The following is a 23,622-nucleotide window of genomic DNA, read 5'->3' as shown; positions in this document are numbered from 1 at the left end:
TATAATTGAGGAATCTGTGCCATAGGGATCAATTACGAGAAAACAAATAATAAGTCATGATTTACATAAAAAAAATTAGAAGACATTATCTTTATTCTTTTTTCATACTTTTTTTTTATTAATACGAATGCTCGGGTCAGCTTGCGTACACCTTGATTAATCTCACGGGCTCTGAAGTTAACGACCATGTGAATTTCCAGTAGTCTTGAGGTTTGTGAGACTCGAACTGATGACCTTTAGGGAACAAACTTAAGATTTAACCAGTTAAACTATACCTCTCATGGCTGTTTTTCTCTGCAATTTGTCCAAGAAACAAAGAAATATACAATAAGTTGATACTACACATGCCATTGTTATTAAGTTATAGTTATTAAACTTAATTTGATCAATAAACTTGATGATACATAGCTTGGCTAAGATTAAATATTTTTTTAAATCATCTTCAAAATTCATCTAAATTAAACTGAATTATTCAATAGTTAATTTAGAATCCTATCAAAACTAGTGATACCTGAATGAGTTAATTTTAATATATTTTTTAATTTTTGTCAAAAATAACATTATTTAAGTATTTTCTTAAAATTTTGCTCAAAAAGTATTTTTTCTTTAAATTGAAACGATTTTATTAGTTGTTAAGTCAGAAAACTCATGAGATGTGTCTTAGGCCAAGTCAAGTATCAGACTGGATTTAATACTATGGTAGGCAAGAATCTTATATGGGCCAGGTTTTCCCTACAAGTTCTGAGAAACTATTTCTGCTTGGCCTGCGTATTTGGGTCTAGGTAGTTCGGCAGAATGTTATATTTTCCGATAATTAGGCCCAATATAATTAAAAAGGCACACGACGTTGCTTGTAAATCAGCTTCAAAGAAATTTAATTTTATCGTAATTTCTCCAGAGATCTAAAAATCTTCAAAACTAAACCATTGTAATCGCTTTAGCAGCAGAAGCGAGATCAAACCGACGTCAAATCTCGCAAATCCGCTGCGTTTTCCACTCAGAAAATGGCGACTACGACTGAGGTCAGCCTCTCTCTCTGCGTCTTTGAAGCGATCAAACTGATTACTCTGTTCACGAGATCTAACAAAATTCGGTTTTGTTTTTTGAAAATTTACAGGCGCAATCAAATAATGAAATCGAAAAAAGTGTGTTTGATTTAGGAGCTTTTGTTGGTGATTTAGGCTCCATCGAAGATGATGCCGCTAGGTACATTTTTTGTTGTTAATTAATATAAATATTACTTATTTATTTATTTATATATTTTTTTGCTTATGTAGTGATGATATATCATTAGAAGGACTTGAGCAGGAACTAGAAGAATGCAGAAATGATGATGTAAGTATTTATTTATTTCTGATATTTATAGTTTATTTTTTTTCTTATTAATGTTTTTAGACTGGATTGTTGATTTATTTGTGATATTTTTAGTATTAAGTATTTTTTTTTTTATTAATGTTTTTAGACTGAATTGTTGATTTACGTTCTTTTAAAAAATGGTTTGTACTGTTTGATGTGTAGGTAGTTACTAATATATTGTCGAAAGGGACGAAATTGAGAGATCACACGAAAGGGGTTGAGAATAATTTACGGCAAGTTGAGTTGGATTCGATTCAGGTTGGTGGTTAGTTCTTGGTAATTTTTGTACCATGTTTTCATGCATTGATGCATGATTATGTTGGTATCTTGAAATGTTGCAGGATTATATAAAAGAAAGTGATAATTTAGTGTCTCTTCATGAGCAAATTCGCGATTGTGATATCATCTTGTCGCAGATGGAAACTCTACTTAGTGGTTTCCAGGTATGATCATAAATTTGTAGTAATTTGTTTGAGATGATTTGGTTATATGAATGTTTATGAATTGCCTTTTTGGTAACATCTGAAAATGTTTTGTCCGTGGTGGATTTGGATTGTTTTTCTTGTTGCAACTGAATTGTGTTTAATTTTGAAATTTTGTTAGGGTGAGATTGGTTCTATAAGTTCGGACATTAAGATTCTCCAGGAGAAGTCGATGGATATGGGTCTGAAGCTGAAGAATCGCAAGGTATGGTATCTTTTTTTGCCAGAAAAGCTGTCATTCACATCTTTTCATTGTCTGCATTGATTTTGGAGGATCACATTTATGTCATGCTTTGGATGCTGATTATGGTGTTGACTGTTGACCTTTAGTTCTCTTTACTCAGCACGAGAAAGAAGTGGGGTTTAGGGATTTTCTTTTTCTTGTTCTTTATGAGTTTGGGAAGAGAGATAGCTTGTTGAGTTAACCATAGGATCTTAAGGTGTTATGACTATGCTGTTTGTATACTCTTTTAGTTGTTTGGAAATATTACTGTTCTTGGATTTCTAGTCAACACATAAGTGTGATGGTTCTAATAAGGTGTTTAGTATGTTTGCTGTTATCATCGTTCTGCACTGCTGACATGAGCTTGTGCATATCTGATCGGGAACACTGTAGCATGTATATAGTTGTCATTCTTATATGGGCATGTGCATTTTAAGTTAACATATTGCCTCTAAGTAATGTTTTACTTCAAGCTAAAAGTTCACATCTACAGTCTAATGTTTTAATGGTCCTTTTCCCTATATGTCTGTTATCTTATGTTTCTGTGTTACTTGAACAGGCAGCTGAATCAAAACTGGCAAAATTTGTTGAAGACATTATAGTCCCTCCCAGAATGGTAGACATAATTGTTGATGGAGAGGTATTTCTGATTTATGTTCCCTCACATTTGTTTTTTGAAAAGGGGGTGAAAGCTTGCACTCTAATGCTGATTTTTGATTTAGCCTATTCATGTGGAGTTTGTTGTATTTGTTCTTGTTCATCAGCACCGATATACTTGCAGTGCAACTCTTTTTTTTCCAGGTTAACGAGGAGTATTTTAGAACTCTCGAAATACTTAGTAAGAAGCTGAAGTTTGTTGAAGCAGATCAATTGATTAAAGGTTCTAAAGCTCTAAAAGATGTTCAGCCTGAGCTTGAAAAGCTCAGGCAGAAAGCAGTTACAAAGGTTGATAACTCTACTAGATGCCTGATGGAGTTGATTAGTTAGTAATTTGCTTACTTGTTTATTGATAAGTTATTCCTCAAGTGATTTTTTACTGCAAAATTGTTTTTTGCTAATAGCTTTCCTTGGTAATGTGTACATTGATATAGCACTATATTTATATTTTTGCAGGTGTTTGACTTCATTGTTCAGAAACTTTATGCCTTGAGAAAACCCAAAACAAATATTCAGATCCTTCAACAGAGTGTTCTTTTAAAAAACAAGTGAGTTGTGCATCCATAGTGGTGCTTATGTAGTATGTGCTCTGATGTTTACATTTTAGCCCATGATTATTTTGCTACTTGTGTGCTTGTTGTAGTCGACTAAATGGTTGGATGGAATTGTAGGTATGTCATTTCTTTCCTCAAGGAACATGCCAAGGAGGTATATATTGAGGTTCGTGCAGCGTACGTCGATACGATGAACAAGGTGAATGCATTAGAATTTCATCTGCCTTTGAATATAGACTTTCTAGGACTTTCATACCTCATCTCTCCCTTTTCATTTATTGTTCGGTGGAGTGCACCACTTCTTTTTCTCATTATTTCAAACATGAGAATATCTACTATAAGCTTCTGTAGTTGTAAATATGATTTTGATCTACTGCAGTAACGACCTTGGCTTTCCAAATGGTGTACATGCTTCGATTATTTTAATTTCTTTTCAGTGCTACCTGCATCATACCTCATATGTCCTTACTTCAATGTATCAGACGACCACATTTTAACACCTAATCAATTCTGCCTGCTTCTAAGCACTGTTTAATTTAAATCCCAAGTTACCATGGTGAAAATATATGCATGAGTTTTCAAGTTCTGCTGGGCTTTCTGCAGGTACTTAGTGCACATTTCCGTGCTTACATTCAAGCATTGGAGAAATTGCAGTTAGATATAGCAACATCTAGTGATTTGATTGGTGTTGAGACCACAAGAAGCACTGGTCTTTTCTCAACTGCAAGAGGACCACTAAAGAATAAATCAGCTGTATTTGCTCTGGGGGAGAGGATCAACATTTTGAAGGTTATTTTTTTGTCTGTTCTTTTGAACTGGATTTAAAATATTAATTTCTATCATTCTTTGTGATAATTTTTGGAGGATAGTTGCCTAATTTATGGCAGAACGTGTTTCTTTGGAGGTGGCATTCTTTTTAGCCAAACTTGATTCACTGTTAGAGTTTTAATTGGTTTCAGGACATGGATCAACCAGCATTGATTCCTCATATAGCTGAAGCTGGTTCCCAAAAGTATCCTTATGAGGTTCTTTTCAGGAGCTTGCACAAGCTGCTAATGGATACTGCTACTTCCGAGTATGCTAGACTTGCTCTGCTCCTTGATTTTGTTTTCCAGTGATTGGGAAATGCTAAATCCAAGCATGCAAGAATTTCAACAATTTCTCATTCTGCAGGTATCTTTTCTGTGATGATTTCTTCGGCGAAGAATCCATTTTCTATGAAATTTTTGCAGGTAATTGCAAAAGATTTTCATAGTAATTGTAGAAAGTATTTCCTACACAAATGCTGAAATGAATTTTGTTGGAATTCACTGTTTACTTGTGCTTGTAGGATTGTATGCCAAATTAACACAAAATGCTTTAGTAACGAAAAGCTCTCATTAGTTATGGTCCAAAATAGAATATAGAGGGAAAGGATTCATGCAGGTTACGCTGAGGAGTTTGGGATATAGTTTTAAGTTGGGATGAGCTGTGCTAGTATTATTGTTTTTATTCTGTCCCTTGAATGAGACCATCCATGATTTGTTAGTTTCAAAATTTAGACTTGCTATTGCTTTCTGCAGAGAAAAAGAAATTTCTTTACTTGCCAACTTAAAAAGTTATTGTATTCTGTTGCTAATATGGAGAGAAACTAATTACTTTTCATTCATTTCTGTAATTTCATCAGGCCCATTTGCTGTTGTTGATGAACACTTCAATTCAATACTACCTAATTGCTATGACGCCATAGGCCTGATGCTAATGATTCGCATAATACATCAGCACCAGGTCAAAATCTTTCCATAATTACCATGTCAACGTGTTCAATTCACTTTTCTTAAGCAATCTGATGTTGTTATTATAATTGCTAGACCACTACAGTACATTTTGTGGTATTTTAGTTTGAATCTTGGCTTGTGTTGAACATTTGTGTGCTTTGTGCTGGCTGGCTTCTCTGGCTCAAAAAATGAGAGAAAAAATCTTGCGATAAAAACGTGGACAGATTGGTATGCTTGCAAGGAGTTCATCTATTTCTGATACCTACTTTCACTTTTCAGCTCATTATGTCTCGGCGGCGGATTCCATGCCTGGATTCATATTTGGACAAGGTATGTTATATTCTTACTAAGTTTATTCATTTCATGTGTCCATTCATGTAATAACATTTTGGCTTTTTTATAAATGGAGCTTTTAGAGTTTATATGGGTCTGTGGATCGAGAAGGATCCACATATGGGCAGTTGATCCTATACTACATTGTGCTGCATGGCAGCAATTTCTTACCATACCTAATGACAAATGTGATTAATTGTTACCTTGATTGAGCAGGTCAACATTGCTTTATGGCCTCGTTTTAAGATGGTATTTGACTTGCACCTTAGCAGCCTCCGTAATGCAAATGTAAAGACATTGTGGGAGGATGACGTCCATCCTCATTATGTTATGAGGCGTTATGCTGAATTTACAGCTTCTCTTATTCACCTTAATGTTGAATATGGAGATGGACAGGTTAGATATATTTCCAAGTTAGAGATATAAAAATATATTAAATTGTTGTTTGAACAACATTTGTTTGTTTCTTGTACCCCCCTAGTCATGTAATGCTTATGATTTTTGGCCTCCCAATATTTGCAGCTTGAATTGAATATGGAGAGGCTGAGAATGGCCATTGATGACTTGCTCATGAAGCTTGCTAAAACATTCCCAAAACCAAAACCACAAATTGTGTTCCTTATAAACAACTATGATATGACGATTGCTGTTTTGAAGGTAGATAATTACTTTGTAAAATAGATTTTCACTCGGCTGACTCAAGTTCCTTGGTCAATTTGTAACGCCTATTAGATTTGACTGCTCTTACTCTTTGCACTGCCCACTTGTTCCCATCATTTGAATTTTAGGAAGCTGGCTCAGAAGGTGGGAAAATTCAATTGCACTTCGAGGAACTGCTGAAGAGCAACACGTCGATGTTTGTGGTGAGCATTTTCTGCTGACAAGGAATTGCTTTCTTTGATGATATTCACGTTGGCAATATATTGAAAATTGATTTCCCCCCTACCTGTTATATAACAACAATCATAAAAGGGGAAGCAAAATGGGTGAAATAATTAATTAAGAGTCACACTGAAGGTCCTGTGAGATATCATCCTATCCGAGGACATCCTCTCCTAAAAATTAAGTTCCTTTTGCTTTATCTTCCTACTGTAATTTCATTGGCAGTTTGTTTATTGTCCACTCCCTGCAGGAAGAGCTGCTACTAGAGCATTTTAGTGACCTGATCAAGTTCGTGAAATCCCGAGCCTGTAAGTTTATATTTCAACATGTCACTTGTAAGATTTCTGCATTCATTTCATTATTAAAGGAGATGGCCTCACTTGCAAGTTATTTGCCAGCGGAGGAACCGGGTTCTAGCACCGAGAAGCCCATAACTGTTGCTGAAGTTGAGACAATTGTGAAGGATTTTGCAAGCAGGTGGAAAGCTGCTATAGAGCTGATGCACAAAGATGTTATCACCTCTTTCAGCAACTTCTTATGTGGCATGGAGATATTGAGAGCTGCATTGACACAGCTCCTGCTTTATTATACTAGGCTATCAGATACAATAAAGAAGATCGTCGGCGGGTCTGCGCTGAACAAAGATCTTGTCTCTATATCGTCAATCATGTACGAAATCAGGAAATATTCAAGGACTTTCTAGATCATTGATGTTATGTTAGCAAACACAATATCCTACGAAGTCCATGGATCGGAAGAGTAAGCATGTATTATCAGCCGTAGCAATTGCTCTTCGACTTCGGAAAGTAATAGACAACAAAAATGGCACAAAAACAATTGCTCACGGACAGAATTCAGCTTCACAGTTGTTGAGGAAGTTTCTTCACTTGGTTCATGTTCGGTGTGGAATGCCGCCGTCTGATTCGTGAAAGCTTTGCCGTGAGTTTGATGGTGGCAGATTTTTGGATATCAGCGTGTTCTTTCAAGGTGTTTATTTTTATTTTATTTCATCTCTCTCATACAGCACGAAATCATGATGTCTGATTTGTAAAATGCATGGATTTATTGAAAATCTCTTGGAAAGAAGCAAAAGCCAAGCTAGCACTAGAGTTAAAGCAAGAGGCAAAAGTTCAGTTTTATACAAAATGCTGAGGAATGTATCAAACTAGTATGATAACACCGGGTTTGACAAATCATGTCGGTGTCTTGGATTTATCTTTTTCTTTTGTTTTTGTTATATATATATGTAGCTTATGAGATGAAGTATTCCTTCACATTTATAAATTTTAATCGGCATTTTTGATATCCAATAAGGAATAACCTTAACAAATATATTAAAATATTTTTTATTTTTTAAAATTTATTTTTAAAATTAGTATATTAAAACAATTGAAAATCATCAAAAAAAAAATTTCAAAAATGTTTTTTTAAAACAAAAACACTCTTTATTAACAAACTATGCTTCAATTGTTGGGTGATCTTGGACCCGTTTTCTCTAAAAACTAGTTCATGAGATGAGGTTTTTCTTGGTAAACTTGGATTTCGAGCAATAATATCTTGAATGATGGGAACATGGATTCCACCAAGAGAAAACAATGGAAGAAAATAATTAGAGATTGGAACAGTGGAATCGTCGGCCATCAGTTTATATTTAGATGAATCATGTTAAACATATGTTTTATTAAGTTAAAATCTCCTAATTAACAATGGCCTGTTTACTTTAAAATATTGTTTATTTTTTCATTTCAAAAGCCTTTCTTTTTAAATTTGAATTCTTTTTTGTTTCAAATTAATATTTTTTTTTGGTATTTTTTGATCATTGTGATACATTGATAATATAAAAAATAATTTTTAAAAAATAAAAAATATTATTTTAATATATTTATAAGTGAAAAGCAAACCAAACCCTAAATTCGCTATTAAATTAATAATAATAATAATGCTGCTGATGCTTGCGTTCTTTGTCATGTCCCATAAAATGCTCCAACACATTGTTCTTTTGTCATAGAACAACAACTATAGACTATATACAAAGGGAACTAGACAGCTTCACAGCTAAAACTAAACTCATAATTGTTAAATTCTGCTAAGAAGATTAACTCAAAAAGCTTGTAATTTAAAATTTAATTTGGATTGAGTTTCAAGTAAAATTTAAAGAAGATATTGATTCAATAAAATGAACTCTATTTTTAATAATTAAATTGATCTAGTTTAGACCTCATTAAATCAACACTAACTCTTTTTAAATATAAAATATAATAACACTATTTTAATAAAAAAGTTTCACCTTTGTTTTGTAAGTGACAATCTTATACACATCACAACTATGGTGCTATATATAGAACTGGTTCCGAATTGTTTTTTTAAAAATTTGAATTATTTTTATTATTTTGATTTATTGATATTAAAAATAATTATTAAAAATAAAAAAAATATTATTTTAATATATTAACGAATAAAAAACTTAAAATCAATGCATTCTACACTTTCAAAAAGCAGCACGTATAACTCCCAGGAAATTACCTAAGCAATTCACAGTCACAGCCATGCATGCACAAACAATTAACCCAAAGCAAAAACCTTAATAAAAGCAAGAACCCATCTCCGAAAACCTTAACCCACAAAAAAGTTTCAATCTTTTTTTTTTACAAAATGGTTTCTAAGACTCGTTTAATTGTGTCAGATTTTATAGTTTCTATTATTTGGGTATGGAATGGTGCTTTGATAAAGATGTTTGTGTTCAAGGTTTTGCAGATGGGGCATGATTCAAGAGGTGAATTTATGAGGCAGTCTTTGACGGTTGGGAGCCTGTTCTTTTTTGCTTTCTTGGCTAAGGTTACTAAAGGAGCGTCTTTTAATCCTCTTGCTGTTTTGTCTTCTGCTATTTCTGGGGATTTCTCTCAGTTTCTCTTCACCATTGGGACTAGAATACCTGCTCAGGTTTGCTTCTCTTTCCCTCTGGGATGTTGACTTGGATTTTTTTTCTCTAGATGTGAAGTGGGTTTCATTTTATTGATTTCTTGTTTGTGTGTGTTTTGGGTTTCAAATAATGGGTTCAGCTCAAATTTTATGTGATTGGGTTACTGGTACAAGTTAATATGCAAAATTTAAGCTTTTCTTTGCCTGTTATTTCTTCTCAAAAAGAAAGGTCAGATGCTATTGGGATCTACATGACTTTTAATATGAGTTCAAATTGGGGTTTTGTTAAGCAAGTTTGTATTGTGGTTGACTTTTGAACTGAAAATGTGATGGATACTTTTAATTACTTTCCATGACTTCTCCTTAGAGAGGATTCAATTTTACTAGTCCCTTGATGAATATTGTAGAGCATTGATCTTGATCTTTTGTTTGCATGTTAGATTGTTGAGTTGAGTGATTTGTTAAAGCTTTTATCTTGTTCTTTGAATTGGGTTGATGTATTCTTCCAGTGAGATCGCTGAGGTTGTATTTTTTCTTGTTAATTCTAATTATATTAGCTTAAATTGGTTTTGGTGCTAATTTCACTTTTAAGAAGGTACATAGTTTGTGGTCCATGAATGCTTGGTGAAAAATGAGTGGTGATCAAGCACCGAAGAAGTATTTCTTTAGCTCTTTATACTTACCATCCAGTGGCGATCATGCATTTATTCAATGCATGTGAGCCCAAAGCAAACCGACAGGCCTTTTTTTTTTTACAATTATGTTCTGTTTAGGGCAACCTGCAGTTTTAGAACAGAGAACTTCCATGAGTTCCATGCACGAGATATAAAACCTGGATGTATGTTTTGTGATAGCAAACATGGAGCTGTTATGACCTAGAGGATAAAAATTGGTTGAACAAGGTATTCTCGATGTAACTAGATTGTTTTGCTAGAACAGTTGTCCTCGCCGTTTTTCAAGGTTTCATTTACTCGATCATTTACCCATCTCGTTTTGGTGAACAAAGTTTCTGACTTGAAGACAACTACTTTGGAATACAATGTCTTTTGGTTTATTTTTCTGTAGGTGATTGGATCTATCACTGCGGTTCGGCTTCTTATCGACACCTTTCCTGAGATTGGACGTGGACCACGCTTGAATGTTGACATCCATAAAGGAGCTCTCACAGAAGGATTGCTGGCATTTGGAGTTGTTACCATCTCTCTTGGGCTTGCAAGAAAGATCCCTGGAAGTTTCTTCATGAAGACTTGGATATCAAGTATTTCAAAGTTATCTCTTCACATACTTGGTTCTGATCTAACGGGCGGTTGTATGAACCCAGCCTCAGTAAGTCATGCTCACATCTTTTAGTTGCAACACAACACAATGCATGCATCGAAAGTTCGTTTTAGCTTCAAGAAGGTTGCGTAGAGATGACCTGAACCTTTTTAAAATCTGTAGGTGATGGGATGGGCTTATGCCCGTGGGGATCATATAACCAAGGAGCACATACTCGTGTACTGGCTTGCCCCAATACAGGGAGCTCTTCTGGCAGCATATACATTTAAGTTGCTCTTTCGGCCACAAAAACAAGACGAGAAAGAAAAGTTGAAGGGCAAAACAGATTGAAGAAATGCCTCTGAACCTTTCAGTTAAATTGTGTTGTATTATCTAACCTGCAAGCTTTGAAGGGGGCAAATTATATAAACCTGAAGAAAATAACAGTGAAGGAATTCACTGTGATCATATTCATTACATGTGAAATATCTATAGTTATAAGATGTATAACCCGGGTATAACACGACCCAAGATCCGGATCATAGGTTGAGTTGGTTGACTTGCACATTGTTGGGTTAATGAAGGCATAAAAAAACTGTTTCTAAGTAAAATCTGGCATGGGCTAGACTCTGCAGGCAGGTCTTTAGATTAACTTATTGAGCAGAGTTCTATAACTAAAATGCTGTTTCTAAATGCAATTCAAATAACGCTTTACAAAATCTTAATTATTTTTTTGCTTATTTTTTATTTTTTATTTTTATATTTTTAAATCGTTTTGATGAGTGATATCAAAAATAAATTTTAAAAAATAAAAATAATATTATTTTAGTACATTTTCAAATAAAAAATATTTACAAGAGACAACCACTACCATTACAAAAACATCACCTAAGAAAATATCTGAAGCTTTCTTCTGTCCAATATCTGCGTCATTCTTGCCTTCTCTCTAACTTGCTTGCCACACATCTAGGTTTACAATTCTTGGCTCATTGATCATTGCAAATAATGGGAATTTACAAGTCTTGGCTCAATGATCATTGTAAATAACGGGAGTTATTCGCCGTGAATTATTTTGACACTTCAATTTCCAAGTTGAGTATGGACAATTGGCATTAGTTCTGTCAACAGTACTCTGTTCATGCTTTTGCGACTTATTAGACATTAACTCACTGCAGCGTGGGATATGGCAAAGAAAATGAATGTTCTTGTTACTAATTCCTCCATTTGTGGAAAACTTATACTCAATCCGCTTGCAAACTTTGTGTATTATAAGTTTACAACCCATATCTGTTCAGCAACATGGAGTGAAGGGAGAAATATAGATGGTCTCAAGAGGACTGAAACAGGGTCAATTACATTACAAAAGGACACCAGTTGCATGGATGTTTCCTCCGTTTCATATGGCAAATCTGCTAAACCCGTATTAGTAAACAAGTTTTGGTTCAAACTCTGCAAAATCAACAGATCCAGACTCGATTGGTGGCATTAGATATGCAGCCAAGATTTCAGAAACCAATGCTGCAACAAGGGGAATCCTCTTGAAGTTCTTGACCAAGGAATTGTCTTCGCTCTCACCAACAGCAAGCAACTTCTGGTTAATTTCCACCATCCTGTCCAACTTCCTCTTGAACTCTGGGTTCTCAACATCAAGCACAGCTGGGAAGATTCTCGCTGTGGTGCGGTTAGTCTGCGTTAAGAGAATTTCAGAAACAAACTTGAAGACTATCGAAAATCTACATCGTTTGAATCAAACATTCAAATCCATTAGTCTAGGATATCGATTTCTTATTTCCCTTTTCAAAGTTGTCTAGGCGAGCAAAAGGAGATTTAACATCGCATCAACTGAAACATATCATTGGACATGAGAAAACTAAGCAATAAAATTCAAACCTAGATTGCATATTATATATAATTCAGCATAGAAATGGAAGCAAATGAAAAAACAAAACTCAGATGAGTAAAGCAGGCAGGTATAGAGCAATAGTCTCACCTCAATGATGACATGCATGTCGAATTCTTTGGTATTGAGTCCAATGCCTTCATAGAAAGCAGTTCGCTGGCAGTCGTTGAGGTACATTGTCACATACACCTGCAAAATCAAGTCTCTAAGCTGTCAGAAGCGAGGAAATAGACATGATATCATCCTTAAATTAGTCTCAACGTTGAAGGCCAATACTTTTGTTGACTGGTTAACATACCAAGAAAAAGCAACCTATATGGGATATCAAGATGTTTTAGTAAAGATTTTCAATAATATCTAGTGGCCAATGGCTCATTGTACACACACAAGCATTTGCAGAAACATTACAGATAGTCTAAATATGGTATGAAAATGCATCTAGGGTAAGAAAGTTACAGATAGGCAGAAGAAACGTGACCACAACTTTGCCTTCCAATCGTTGAGGAATTGAGGCTGAGCCTTCATCAATGCAGAGAAGAAATCACCATGTCTGTTCTCATCCTGGCACCAGTTCTCAAAGTAATTGAAAATGGGGTAACACTGGTACTCAGGGTTTTCCCTGAGATGTCTGTAAATTGTTATGTATCTCCAGTAACCAATTTTCTCAGACAAATATGTAGCATAGAAAATGAACTTTGGCTTGAAAAATGTGTACTTCCTAGCTTTTGTTAGGAACCCCAAGTCCAATGCCAGATTGAAATCAGACAAACCCTTGTTCAAAAATCTGCATGCAATATAACAAAGGTCAATTAACTATACAAAGGTTCAATCATTCTTGGAGAGTAATTCACCGTGTGACACAAAGAAGGGTAAGGTTTTCACATACCCAGCATGCCTGGCTTCATCCCTGGACATGAGGGAGAAAATCTCTGCTACCACTGGATTGGTTTTCTACATCATCAAATGTGGATGATAGATAATTATACTGGAAAACAAGGAATTAGATTATGCATGAAATTAGAGTGACTGTAGAGGCGTACCTTGAGTCTCCTTCCAAGCTCTTTGTAGAGAAGGAACCCAGAGAACTCAGCAGTGCAAGACCTCTCTAAGAACTCAACAAAAATCTGTCTCAAAGGCCCTTGCATCTTATCAGCAGCTTCCTTGAACTCCTTGTTCCTCACAAAGTGAGTCTGGTTGTAGTCAGTCTTGAATTCTTGCAGAAGTGCTTCAAACTCAGACTGGTTCAAGTTCTTGTTGATTTCAGTATTGAAAAGGGTCTCCATTTCATCAAAATCAGTGGTGTAGAACCTTGGTGCCAAAAGAGTCTCTTTGATTTCACCTTTGTTACCTTTCTTCCTTGGCTTTGGGCTACTTGTTGTCTTTGCAGTAGCTGACATTTTGATGGTAATGAATTTGGGGTAGGAGAAACTTCTTGGATTTCCAAATTTGGGTGTGCTGCTAAATTTGGAGAGGGGTTTTACTAAAGCCATCTCTACAGCCATTTTTTCTCTGAGAAAGGCTCTTGCTTCGAGTGGCAATGGTGGTGGAAAGAAATGAACTTTCAAGCGGAGAAAGGAGGGGCTACAAGCCTAAGAAGGATAGGATATGTGACTTATAAATGGTTGACAAGTGATTTAATCTCATCCAATGAAATCTATGTCTCGAAATGGGAACTTGACATATGTCAGATTATTATAGGCCTGCCTGATTTCTCTCTGTGGTTATGATAACTGTTATAAGATATTCTTTAAAAAAAAACTAGCATTTTTTTTTAATTTTTTTTATAAATATAGGTGAATAAGGTAGTTTAAAAATATTTATTGAATTAATGCACTTGCCCTGGCTCAAACCGGGTTGCAAGTTGATCTACTCAGTCGACTCTATAGTTAAGGTTTTTTTTTTTTTTTTTTTTTTTTTTAACTAGGCCAATGAGAGTCATTGTTGAAAGTATTTCTAGATATCGTTAATTTTATTTTATTGAGATCTTTTCTATAACACTACAATAATTGAAATTCCAATGTGCATCTAATGTTTTTTTTTCTTTTTCTTTTTCTTTCTTCTCTCCTCTCGTCTTTCTTAATGTGCAACCCATTTCATATATATTTTTTAATGTCATTATTATAAATGATAGCAAGCTATGAATGTTATGTTTTTTAATTATAATGTATATATATTATGTTATTTCATCAATTTTTTTTTTAAAATATGTTATTCAACTAATATTTATATAAAAAAAACGTGCTATTAAGAAAAATAGCCATGTTATAATGCCATTTGGTTCATGGCTTGTGGTCTGTCTTGCTGCTCACAGTCAGATTCTTTTAAGGAGTTACATAGATTTTTTGTTTCCTTCGTTGGTTAATACAATTATCAACATTTGTGGTAATACAAGCAGCTGCTGACAAATTATTAAGGCCGGAAAAAAAAAAAAAGACAAAAAGTTATTAGACCCCGCCGTCGATCAATCATCTTGTGGGTTCGACTCATATCTATGACAGAGAGTGGAAGTAAAGGACTGCAACTTTTAGAAACGAATCAATCACTTGTAGTCTATAGAAATGAAAAAAATTGGCTCCAAACCTCTACATATATAACCACATGAACAAAAAAAACCCAACCAATCTTAGAAAAAATGATAAGAGATAGAAAAAACCTATCAAAAAGAAAAATAAATCTTAGCAATTGTACCCTCACAGATACGTTCACTCGTTTGCAGGTTTCTGGATTACTACAAAATGTCAGATTTACAACTTGCAACAACGTCAAGTCGGTGTTCGGTCAATTCCTGTTCTTTTTCCCGCAACAGCAGCATTGATGAGCTAGCATTCAACCTTTATAAACTTGCAGCCCTTTGAAGCCAGTCAACTACCAACTAGTGCAATCACAGGAACAAGCTATCCTTTGTATATGATTCAATATATTTGAGCAACAGAAGATGTTTTCTGCAACAAGACCTGTCAAAGAATAAGCTAATGTCATTGGTAGAGAAAAGAAGAATGGAGCTTTAGGATGATTGTCACTAAACTCAGCAAGTAACTGAGTAAGAATCTAAGACATTCAAATCCGCTTCTCCCAATTTCCGATGCAAAATTTAGAATGATTTTTTGTGGATCGAGTTATTTATGTGGTGGATGCATTTAAATGAATAATCAAATCATCTCAATATTCTGAAAATGATATGAAGATGACAAGTCACTTCATTCAGAAATATGCACGAGCATTACAGTTCATTTCAATGCACCAGCAGGGACAGTACGAAAGGGAAGTTACATGTTATTCTCAATATGACGCAGCTAGTTTGGAGGTCAAGAGGTCAAAAGGTACAAGAACAGAAGCAACAGAACAATGGAAAAAAGGGCAAGATGCAAACCTTTATACTTGAAGAACCGGTGCTGTGGTTTGATGAGAATTGTGATCATCAGTACTGCCCTCAGCTGGGTTAGTCCTATCTTCAACAATAGAATTATTGATATATACCCCATCTTCGGAAGTGGAGTTTTGCGAAGATACTATCACTGCATTACCAGCAATGGCACTTTTAGCAGATTCTCCAGCTCCATCTTCAGCAATGGAAATTTGAACAGATTCCCTTGAACTTATAGCAGATTCCCTCACTCCATCTGAGGCATTTGGACAATGTACTGATTCTATTGATCCATTGCCAACAATAGAGATTTGAACTGATTCTTTCAGATCTAGCTCTCCATGAAAGGACAGGTCCATGACTGGTCTTCCATCTTCCACCTTCGTCTTTAAATTATCATCTGAATCATCATCATAATCCAAAGTTTGTAAAATTTCTGGAAGGGAATAATTACTAGCTCCTGCAACCTTAGCTCCCATTTCAATGTCGATTTTCCCCTTTGACCTATCCAAATTATCTCCAAGATTTGGTGTCAGAGATCCGACTGCCATGTGTTCATCTTCATCCACAAATGATCGGAACTTATTCATTGAAGGCAGGATCTTTGAGAAAAAGATTTCTCTAATATTTCTTATCACTCCCCTATTATATGGATTCTCCTTCTTATCATACCGGTAGCGGAAATTCTCATATGTAGTCTGTATTAGGAAAAGGACCAGAAATTGTCAAATATGATTCAAAGAATAACTAGTTGGCCAGTCTATTTTGGGTAAGAATGCACCTGGTTTGTGCAAATCAGATAGGAATGGAAAGCTGTGAGGCCACCAACAAACCAGATAGTTATGAAGCAGTAGACCATGAGAAAATCAGCAAGTATATCGTGTGTTGCAGTTTTCCAAACATTTCTCTTTCCATTAAGAATGAAGATCCAAGAAAACCCGAAAATGTATAAGCACAAGATGGTTGCTGTCGATATAAACAGAAAGAAGAACCGATAGTTACGCTGCAAACAGAGCAAGACATGATAACACAGTAAGTTTCCCACAGAAAGGTAACAGTGTGTGATGCAGCCATATTAAAAACTGTATGGATTGATGAGAGTTGTTCTGCTTGGCTTCGTAATTGGAGTCTACATTTTTTTATTGAAAACATGTAGCCCCAAAAAGTAAAGGAAACTCCAGCAGCCTAATTGTGCCTTGACTTTGTGTATCCTGGCTTTTAATTGGTCATTTGTGAGTTTGATTTTTGCAAGATTACTGCTAAATGCCACAGAATTGGCAACAAGCATAATATGGATATCAACAATAAATCATGTAATTCCTAACATCTCAATGTCTTAGCCTTTTCCATAATAAGAGACCAAACTTCGCCTAAATAGTCCAAAGAAATTATCAATATTAATAGGAAAGTATGGTATCAAGAAATAAATTGGGGGAGAAGAGTACAACAAGGACACTTTCTTTCTTTCTTTACCATAAAAGGAGAAGCAGAATCCCATCAAAATACCGATTGAAAGTAAATGCTGTACAGTTTGGATGGTAGCAAAATCCATGGAACAAAGCATGAATCAATCCATCATAACACAAAATTTAAAGCAGCTAGTACTTACATCAGGTAGCAATTGGATGCAGTATGACCAGATTCAAACACTTTCAGATTTTGACACACAAATTATAGCTAAGATTGATACGGTTAATAGGGCAATCAAGGAGCAGCAAGTACCATAGAAAAGGATCCAACATCTGAAATAAACAATGAGAATAGCAAGGTATGCTAATAATTTCCATAGCTGTACTTAGTAATTGATCTCCATGCACATCCGGTTAATAGAACCAAAAGAGGAAGGTTTTCAAAATATTATTTATTTCTTACTACATCTTCTTTCCAGAACATACAGATAATCTACAAAAAAGTTGAATTTGTTGGTTGTCCCACCAAAAGAAATAACACGTATCTCAATGAAGTTGCTTGGAAAACATAAAATTGCATCACAAGAAACTTGAACTTACCATTCCAATGCACTGGCCAACCCATGGACAGTGATGATCAAATCTCTGAACACAGTTGTTGCAAATTGAACAATGGGAAGCACGGGGAGGTCGATAAAGCAAACAGGTGTCACAGTACTTAACTTTCACAGTGTGGCCATTTACCATCACGTCTTTTGTCCGAGGTAATCTCAAATAGGGGGTTCTCCCACTGATCCATTCCATTGACGGGGTATTTGCACCACCTGTTTCATCTGACTCGGTAGGCCTTGTATTTCTACAGACTATTCCAGGATCTCGGAAAGATGTCAAGAAGAGAAATACTAAAGTCTACAGAAAAAAAAAAAGACTTTACAAAGGAATTTTTCATGATCTGCAATAAGAGGTAGTTTGCACAGAAAACACATGCTGCAAAATTTGACTACACATCAGCTGACAAAAACTATAATTTCAGAAGATTTTCATTTGGTGTTCATTTAAAATCAAATATTTTGTCTGGAAATTTTAATTAAATAAGAAAATTCACATCATATGCAGCAAAAGAAATATCCCATAAAGAAGCCAAAGAAACCACCAAATCCCACACATTTCATTCAATTGCCGTGCTTCTCTATGAAGAAGTAAATAGTAGTTCTGCCTCTTTGAAGCCAAAATGGAAAAAGAAATACTTACTAATACAGTAAGGATGAATCCAACAACTAATACAGGATACCACCGGGCATTTACAGAACCTTCATCCACGATCTTGTAATAGACTTTGATACAAAAGGCAATAGCAGGGGCAGCGATAAGAAGTGTTGTTAGAAAAATTGATGCCACATCAGGGCCAAGGATCAATCTCCCACCACAGAAAAATCTCTGATGAAACCAAAAGAATAAACAACTAAAGATCATCAATACTACAATTCCACAATAGGAAAGGGTAACCAAGAAATTTTCAAAAATCTCACGTGATTGTGTGCATTTCAAATACAACATGATCAATAATCAGGAAATTTGCGACTTGAACAAGTGAATTAAGAAATGGTCACCAGAAACTACACAGGGAGTTCAAAGACTAACCTAACTAATCTACTGACAAAGAACAATGAACCAGATACAGATTTTATTAAGTTGATTAAAAAACTTGGAATATTGAAGGTGAAATCTAACCAAAAACAGGACACGCTTCTTGCCACTAATCATGATCAAAATTGCAGGGTAGATCATGAACAATATCTAACCAAGTTCAACCCTACACAAAATGACTTCAACAACCAGTTCAATTATGATCAAGAAAAATTAACATTTGTACCACTTTTCAGTATCAATCTAAACATTTCATAAAAAAATAACAAAGGGTATAAAAAAGCATTCACTTCCACAATGAAACATTGATCACAACCAAGCCGACCTCCATGATCAACAAAATCAAATTGCTACCCCAAAAAAACCCAAACTTCCAAATCTGCAGAAGTACATGCATCCAAAACATCGAAAATAACCAAAACCCAATTCAACACATGATCAAACAACCCCATAACACCTTTCAAAAAACAAAGTTGACACATAAAGAGAGAGAAACACTAACATTGCTTCCTTTCCAAACTTGATAGAGCCTCTTAGGCTTATGACCCTTGTCCATCATCCCTCCTCCTCCTTCTCTAACAGGAGAAGCAGCAGTAGAAGAAGAACCCGATTTCGGATTCATAATATTCCACCTCTAAACACTCACACACACCTTTCTTTTTATTTATCTACACATACCATAGCCAAAAAGATCCAATCTTTCTTTCCTTTTTGGAAATGCAATGAGAACCCAAGATTTGTAAATATCAATGGAGTGGAAATGTGAAAGAGGGAGAAAGAAAGGGAAGGTGGAGAGGTTTTTGGATAAAAAAACAGGTGCTGCTTCTATGCTTAACCAAAAATCTCTCTCTCTCTCTCTCTCGGTGATTATACGAAGACAAAGATTCTCTTATCAATTCTTGTAAAAACTGAAACTTTTCCAATACTATTTGGAATTGTTTCTTTCTTTCTCTCCCTTTAGGCAAAACCCTGTTAGAGTGGAAAATGCTGGCGATGAGTTCGGGGCGGTCGTTTCAATTTCTCGCGGCTTTTCTGCCTGAATATATATATATATATATATATATATATATATATATATATATATATATATATATATATGATGAATTCAAAAATAGATATATTTTTTTTTATTTTTTCAATTCTTTATTATGATTCTTTTCTAGTTTTTTTTTCTATTTGAAGGGAATATTTCTCTTAGTTTATTTATTTTTTATTTAGTATTATTAAGGCTTTCTATTTTTTTTTATATAAAAAGTTATAATAGTTTTTTGGCATGCAAAAACATAAATAAACAAAATTAAATATTTTGAGAGTATTCATATACTAATAGTGTTTTTGATTTTTAATGATTTCATCGAATAACAAATTTCTTCGTCCTTTATTGCGTTTGCGTTAGTTTTGTTGTTCGTTATGTTCTACCTTCTATCCCATTTTCATAAAGTTAATTTCCATGATGGTTTTTTATATGTGAAATTAATAATTTTGTTACTTAAGAAAAAAAAAATCCCTTGCATGATTTTTGTGTTTGCAAGTAATGAATTATGAGAGCTATCTGTCTTGCCGAGAATGCCTCCTTTTTAACATTTTGTTTTTGTACAAAGGAATGGATAATGATTCAATTCAACAAAAAAATGTTCACTTCGTTGTTTCTTTACAGCATTTGATAAATCAAAAAGCTTTTTTACCTTCTACCATCACTGAATTCAAGCTCATTAATCTATCAACTGCTACAAGAGGGCGACGTGCTGTTTCGGACCTGCAAGTTATTTTAGAAATGAGTTCTATACGTACTATTTTGCTGGAATATCTATGATTAATGTACTATCCTGAACCTTCAGAGACTTATGAGAGAATACTTCATGCACATGTCAAAAGAACTAAATTTACCTTGGATGAATGTCTGGCTATCATGAAAGCTGTTGTTTCCTGTTATCTCCCACAGGATTGCTTTTATCGATGGAGATCTGCGGTGAATTTGGTTGTTCTTGATCGGCAGGGAATAAAAAGGGGTCAAATGCAGGTTTTTCTTCTCCTTTTTTCTTTAAACTATCATCAAGACTGCCATAATCCAGATTCTGCAAGATACTAGGGAGATGCATGGCTCCATCCTTGCCAAATTTACCTCCCATTTCTATGTCGAATTTCCCTTTCCCAACGAAGTTTCCATTTATGTCCGAACCACCCTTTATAGAATCATCATCTTCTGCCACCCATTCTCGGAAATTGATTGCTGAAACTGGGATCTTCGAGAAGAACACTTGTTTAAAGTTCTTTATGATCCCTCTGTTGAAGGGGTTTTCCTTCTTATCATAGCGGTACCGGAAATTTTCGTAAGTGGTCTGTGATGAATGAGAGGGGAAAAGATTAGACGCAACAGTGGAAAACAAGGAAAGATTCTAGCTAGAGGCAATTTACAACATAATAATTCTCTTTATTATATCGAAAAGAAAGTGGCAGCACGAAATATTAGTTTCTGTTAATCATTTGTAAATGCCATACCTGGTTCGTGCTAATCAGGTAGACGTGGAAAAGCGTTAGCCCACCAACAAACCAGAATGCTATGAAGCAGTATGCAATGAGAACAACAGAGAGAACGTCATTCGACATAGCACTCCACAAAGTTCCATGTTGCCGGAGAACATTAAACCAAGAAAATGCAAACACATATATGCACAAAGTGGTTGATGAGGTTATAAAGCCTATGAAATATGGATAGTTGCGCTGCAAGCGGATCAACACAGAAGAAGCTGATTAGTGTCTGTCAAAAAACAGCTACTAAAGCAGGAGAAGCAACTTTCAGCTTTGATTTCATTCTTGCATTCAAAACACGAGCTGGAAAGATGGTTGATTGTTGATAATCCATGTTAAAAAATCCGTGCAGATGTTATCAGAAACGTCCATAGATTTCAGTTTGCATGGAACATTCAAAATCTCAAAGAATCTTGAAATCCTAAAGAGTTCCAAGAAGCAACTTACCCGTCCAATGCACTGACCCACCCATGGACAATGATGATCAAACTTCTGAATACAATTGTTGCAGATGGAGCAATGTGAAGCTCGTGGCGGACGATATAACAGACAAGTGTCGCAGAACTTCACTTTAATACTGTGGCCATTAACAATTAGATCCTTCGTACGAGGCAATTTCACGTCTGTAATTTTGTTATTAACCCACTCCATAGATTGGGAAGCGATGCCAACCGATTCATCTGATTCAGGTGGCTGGCAGTTCCTAGGGATTATTCCTGGATCTCTACCTGATGTCATGAAGAGAAATACGAAGTCCTGCATGACATTTTTATTAAACTCAGAAATTATTTTCTGAACAAGACCAGTCATTACCAACAAACTTCACTTTACCAACCATAATAGCGAGGACCAATCCCCCAACTAGAACTGGAATGTCGTAGCAGGGATCATCTTTTCTGACTAACAGCAGCAGCATCTTTATGCAGAATGCTGTTGCAGGACCTCCAATTAAAAATGTTGTCAAAAATAGAGATCCTGCATCAGGACCGAAGACTGCTCTCCCACCACAGAGGAATTTCTGATATTAGACCGGGAAGTTTTGTTAGTCCTGGTCTAGAAAACACAACAATCTGTAACAACAATTTTCTCATCAAATCCATCTCCAACTACTGCAAAATACTCATCGATTTCGATAATGATCCGACAAAACTCATTTTCGAACACATTTACCAATTAGAAATCCAGGACTCTTTCCTCTGATTAACCAAAGCCTTACTGATAATCATGGCTGACATTTTCTGTCAGGCAAAACGGGAAAAGGCAGAAAATGGTGCTGATTTCTTCACATTCCATCATTTATATATTCAAAGGCAAAGAAACATTGGATTAACGCAAGGCAAATTGATTAGATCCCCTTCAAGAATCATTAATAATCAAATAAATGGCAAAAATAAAATGATGGAAACACCAAATCACCACAATTTCTTGAATTCATAAGAAATAAATCAGGCAATTCATAATAGATAAAGAATGAGGACATGCAGAAGGTGGGAAAAGAGGATTGATTACATTGTTACCCTTCCAAAGTTGATAGAGCCTCTTGGATTTTGTTGTGGGAGAAGGGTCCATTGCTGCTGCCTATAGGAAGATTTTCAACTCTTGTGTTTGTTCGTCCTATTGACAAATATTACGCAACAAAACCTCCTTGAAAATCAAACCCACATGAAACCAAACCAAATCAAAACAAAATTTCTTTTTGAAAGAAAATGTTTTGGTTTGGAAAGAAATCGAAAGACAAGTGGGTATTTTTTCTTTTACACATTCTTCTCTCTACGAGACACAAAATGATACCTACCTGTCCTTGATCACAGACACCAATCCTCTAACTGATATCTGTGTGTCTCTCTCTCTCACAACCTTTGCTGTCAGCTTTTCCTACCAAGCAACGATTTCCAACGGTTTTTTCGCGGGTGCTAAAGTAGTTAAAATAAGCTGCAATTTTAGAAAGAAGCTCCTAGTGTTTTTGTTATTTTAAGATTGTCTCTTTTCAAAGTTCGAAATTTTTAACCATAGTTATTAAACGAATTAGCTCGAACCAATCTTCTTTTTGTTGATAAAAAAATTCAGAATATTTTTTAACTAATTAGTCTAATAAAAATATCATTAAATTTTACATACACGATATATCCTTTAACTAACCTTATCTAAAACAAAAACCAAATTGATTATAGTTAATTAAGTGACAACCTCAACCACTCTTCTTGCCAGGTCGTTTCCAGGAAAGTGAGGGGACATGTAGATGTCTAAAGAAAGAAATTGGCATCCACTATCATTATTTCTTGCACGAAATGAAACTGCACTCAGAAATCAGAATAATTAACCATAATATGCCTGTATTTGCACCGAGTTTCAG

At 35.1% G+C, this 23,622-nt stretch overlaps 5 protein-coding genes across 7 annotated transcripts; 2 read left to right on the top strand and 3 right to left on the bottom strand.

Annotated features, from left to right (window-relative positions):
• Nucleotides 1-811: 811 nt before the first annotated feature.
• LOC133689842 (vacuolar protein sorting-associated protein 52 A-like) lies at nt 812-7,459 on the top strand. Of its 2 annotated transcripts, XM_062109909.1 has the most exons (20): nt 819-1,022; nt 1,118-1,206; nt 1,278-1,335; nt 1,519-1,614; nt 1,698-1,799; nt 1,960-2,043; nt 2,621-2,701; nt 2,863-3,006; nt 3,175-3,266; nt 3,390-3,471; nt 3,876-4,061; nt 4,232-4,347; nt 4,446-4,504; nt 4,939-5,039; nt 5,309-5,359; nt 5,579-5,758; nt 5,885-6,019; nt 6,151-6,225; nt 6,495-6,552; nt 6,643-7,459. In XM_062109909.1, the coding sequence occupies exons 1-20, from the start codon at nt 1,005-1,007 to the stop codon at nt 6,945-6,947; spliced, it is 2,112 nt and encodes a 703-aa protein (XP_061965893.1). In that variant the 5' UTR covers nt 819-1,004; the 3' UTR covers nt 6,948-7,459. The 2 variants fall into 2 exon arrangements, with proteins under 2 accessions (XP_061965892.1, XP_061965893.1); XM_062109908.1 differs by having other exon boundaries at nt 812-1,022; nt 6,495-7,459.
• Nucleotides 7,460-8,739: 1,280 nt separating this feature from the next.
• Nucleotides 8,740-10,930, top strand: LOC133688939 (probable aquaporin SIP2-1). Of its 2 annotated transcripts, XM_062108601.1 has the most exons (4): nt 8,740-9,043; nt 9,149-9,184; nt 10,229-10,489; nt 10,604-10,930. In XM_062108601.1, the coding sequence occupies exons 1-4, from the start codon at nt 8,795-8,797 to the stop codon at nt 10,769-10,771; spliced, it is 714 nt and encodes a 237-aa protein (XP_061964585.1). In that variant the 5' UTR covers nt 8,740-8,794; the 3' UTR covers nt 10,772-10,930. The 2 variants fall into 2 exon arrangements, with proteins under 2 accessions (XP_061964585.1, XP_061964584.1); XM_062108600.1 differs by having other exon boundaries at nt 8,743-9,184.
• Nucleotides 10,931-11,604: 674 nt separating this feature from the next.
• Nucleotides 11,605-13,923, bottom strand: LOC133689692 (magnesium-protoporphyrin IX monomethyl ester [oxidative] cyclase, chloroplastic). The gene is made up of 5 exons (XM_062109681.1): nt 13,361-13,923; nt 13,207-13,271; nt 12,777-13,104; nt 12,411-12,509; nt 11,605-12,107 (listed from the first exon to the last, which is right to left on the bottom strand). The coding sequence occupies exons 1-5, from the start codon at nt 13,820-13,822 to the stop codon at nt 11,844-11,846; spliced, it is 1,218 nt and encodes a 405-aa protein (XP_061965665.1). The 5' UTR covers nt 13,823-13,923; the 3' UTR covers nt 11,605-11,843.
• Nucleotides 13,924-14,842: 919 nt separating this feature from the next.
• LOC133688844 (probable protein S-acyltransferase 1) lies at nt 14,843-19,757 on the bottom strand. The gene is made up of 6 exons (XM_062108464.1): nt 19,243-19,757; nt 18,345-18,530; nt 17,694-18,002; nt 16,466-16,687; nt 15,691-16,382; nt 14,843-15,274 (listed from the first exon to the last, which is right to left on the bottom strand). Exons 1-5 carry the CDS (start codon nt 19,360-19,362, stop codon nt 15,693-15,695), a joined length of 1,527 nt encoding a protein of 508 aa, XP_061964448.1. The 5' UTR covers nt 19,363-19,757; the 3' UTR covers nt 14,843-15,274; nt 15,691-15,692.
• A 540-nt stretch (nt 19,758-20,297) lies between these two features.
• On the bottom strand, nt 20,298-23,239 carry LOC133690387 (probable protein S-acyltransferase 1). The gene is made up of 6 exons (XM_062110670.1): nt 22,779-23,239; nt 22,105-22,287; nt 21,717-22,025; nt 21,240-21,461; nt 20,628-21,079; nt 20,298-20,496 (listed from the first exon to the last, which is right to left on the bottom strand). The coding sequence occupies exons 1-5, from the start codon at nt 22,836-22,838 to the stop codon at nt 20,648-20,650; spliced, it is 1,206 nt and encodes a 401-aa protein (XP_061966654.1). The 5' UTR covers nt 22,839-23,239; the 3' UTR covers nt 20,298-20,496; nt 20,628-20,647.
• Nucleotides 23,240-23,622: the final 383 nt, after the last annotated feature.

The sequence above is a fragment of the Populus nigra genome, chromosome 3, assembly GCF_951802175.1.
Source record: "Populus nigra chromosome 3, ddPopNigr1.1, whole genome shotgun sequence".
Classification (NCBI taxonomy): Eukaryota; Viridiplantae; Streptophyta; class Magnoliopsida; order Malpighiales; family Salicaceae; genus Populus; species Populus nigra.
This window is presented reverse-complemented; position numbering and strand designations above follow the sequence as displayed.

What these genes read in the sequence shown, in the direction of transcription:
- LOC133688939 (XM_062108600.1), top strand. Translation starts at nt 8,795, where the DNA reads ATGCACAAACAATTAACCCAAAGCAAAAACCTTAATAAAAGCAAGAAC. An exon ending in GGACTAGAATACCTGCTCAG is followed by an intron (nt 9,185 to 10,228) that starts GTTTGCTTCTCT and finishes ATTTTTCTGTAG; the next exon opens with GTGATTGGATCTATCACTGC. An exon ending in GTTGTATGAACCCAGCCTCA is followed by an intron (nt 10,490 to 10,603) that starts GTAAGTCATGCT and finishes TAAAATCTGTAG; the next exon opens with GTGATGGGATGGGCTTATGC.
- LOC133690387 (XM_062110670.1), bottom strand. Translation starts at nt 22,838, where the DNA reads ATGGACCCTTCTCCCACAACAAAATCCAAGAGGCTCTATCAACTTTGG. An exon ending in GATTGGTCCTCGCTATTATG is followed by an intron (nt 22,026 to 22,104) that starts GTTGGTAAAGTG and finishes AATGTCATGCAG; the next exon opens with GACTTCGTATTTCTCTTCAT. An exon ending in ACCTGATTAGCACGAACCAG is followed by an intron (nt 21,080 to 21,239) that starts GTATGGCATTTA and finishes CATTCATCACAG; the next exon opens with ACCACTTACGAAAATTTCCG.
- LOC133689842 (XM_062109908.1), top strand. An exon ending in GCATAATACATCAGCACCAG is followed by an intron (nt 5,040 to 5,308) that starts GTCAAAATCTTT and finishes TTCACTTTTCAG; the next exon opens with CTCATTATGTCTCGGCGGCG. An exon ending in GCAACACGTCGATGTTTGTG is followed by an intron (nt 6,226 to 6,494) that starts GTGAGCATTTTC and finishes CACTCCCTGCAG; the next exon opens with GAAGAGCTGCTACTAGAGCA.
- LOC133689692 (XM_062109681.1), bottom strand. Translation starts at nt 13,822, where the DNA reads ATGGCTGTAGAGATGGCTTTAGTAAAACCCCTCTCCAAATTTAGCAGC. An exon ending in GATGAAGCCAGGCATGCTGG is followed by an intron (nt 13,105 to 13,206) that starts GTATGTGAAAAC and finishes TATTGCATGCAG; the next exon opens with ATTTTTGAACAAGGGTTTGT. An exon ending in CACGTTTCTTCTGCCTATCT is followed by an intron (nt 12,510 to 12,776) that starts GTAACTTTCTTA and finishes TTGATTTTGCAG; the next exon opens with GTGTATGTGACAATGTACCT.
- LOC133688844 (XM_062108464.1), bottom strand. Translation starts at nt 19,362, where the DNA reads ATGAATCCGAAATCGGGTTCTTCTTCTACTGCTGCTTCTCCTGTTAGA. An exon ending in GATTCATCCTTACTGTATTA is followed by an intron (nt 18,003 to 18,344) that starts GTAAGTATTTCT and finishes TTTTTTCTGTAG; the next exon opens with ACTTTAGTATTTCTCTTCTT. An exon ending in ATCTGATTTGCACAAACCAG is followed by an intron (nt 16,383 to 16,465) that starts GTGCATTCTTAC and finishes TTCCTAATACAG; the next exon opens with ACTACATATGAGAATTTCCG.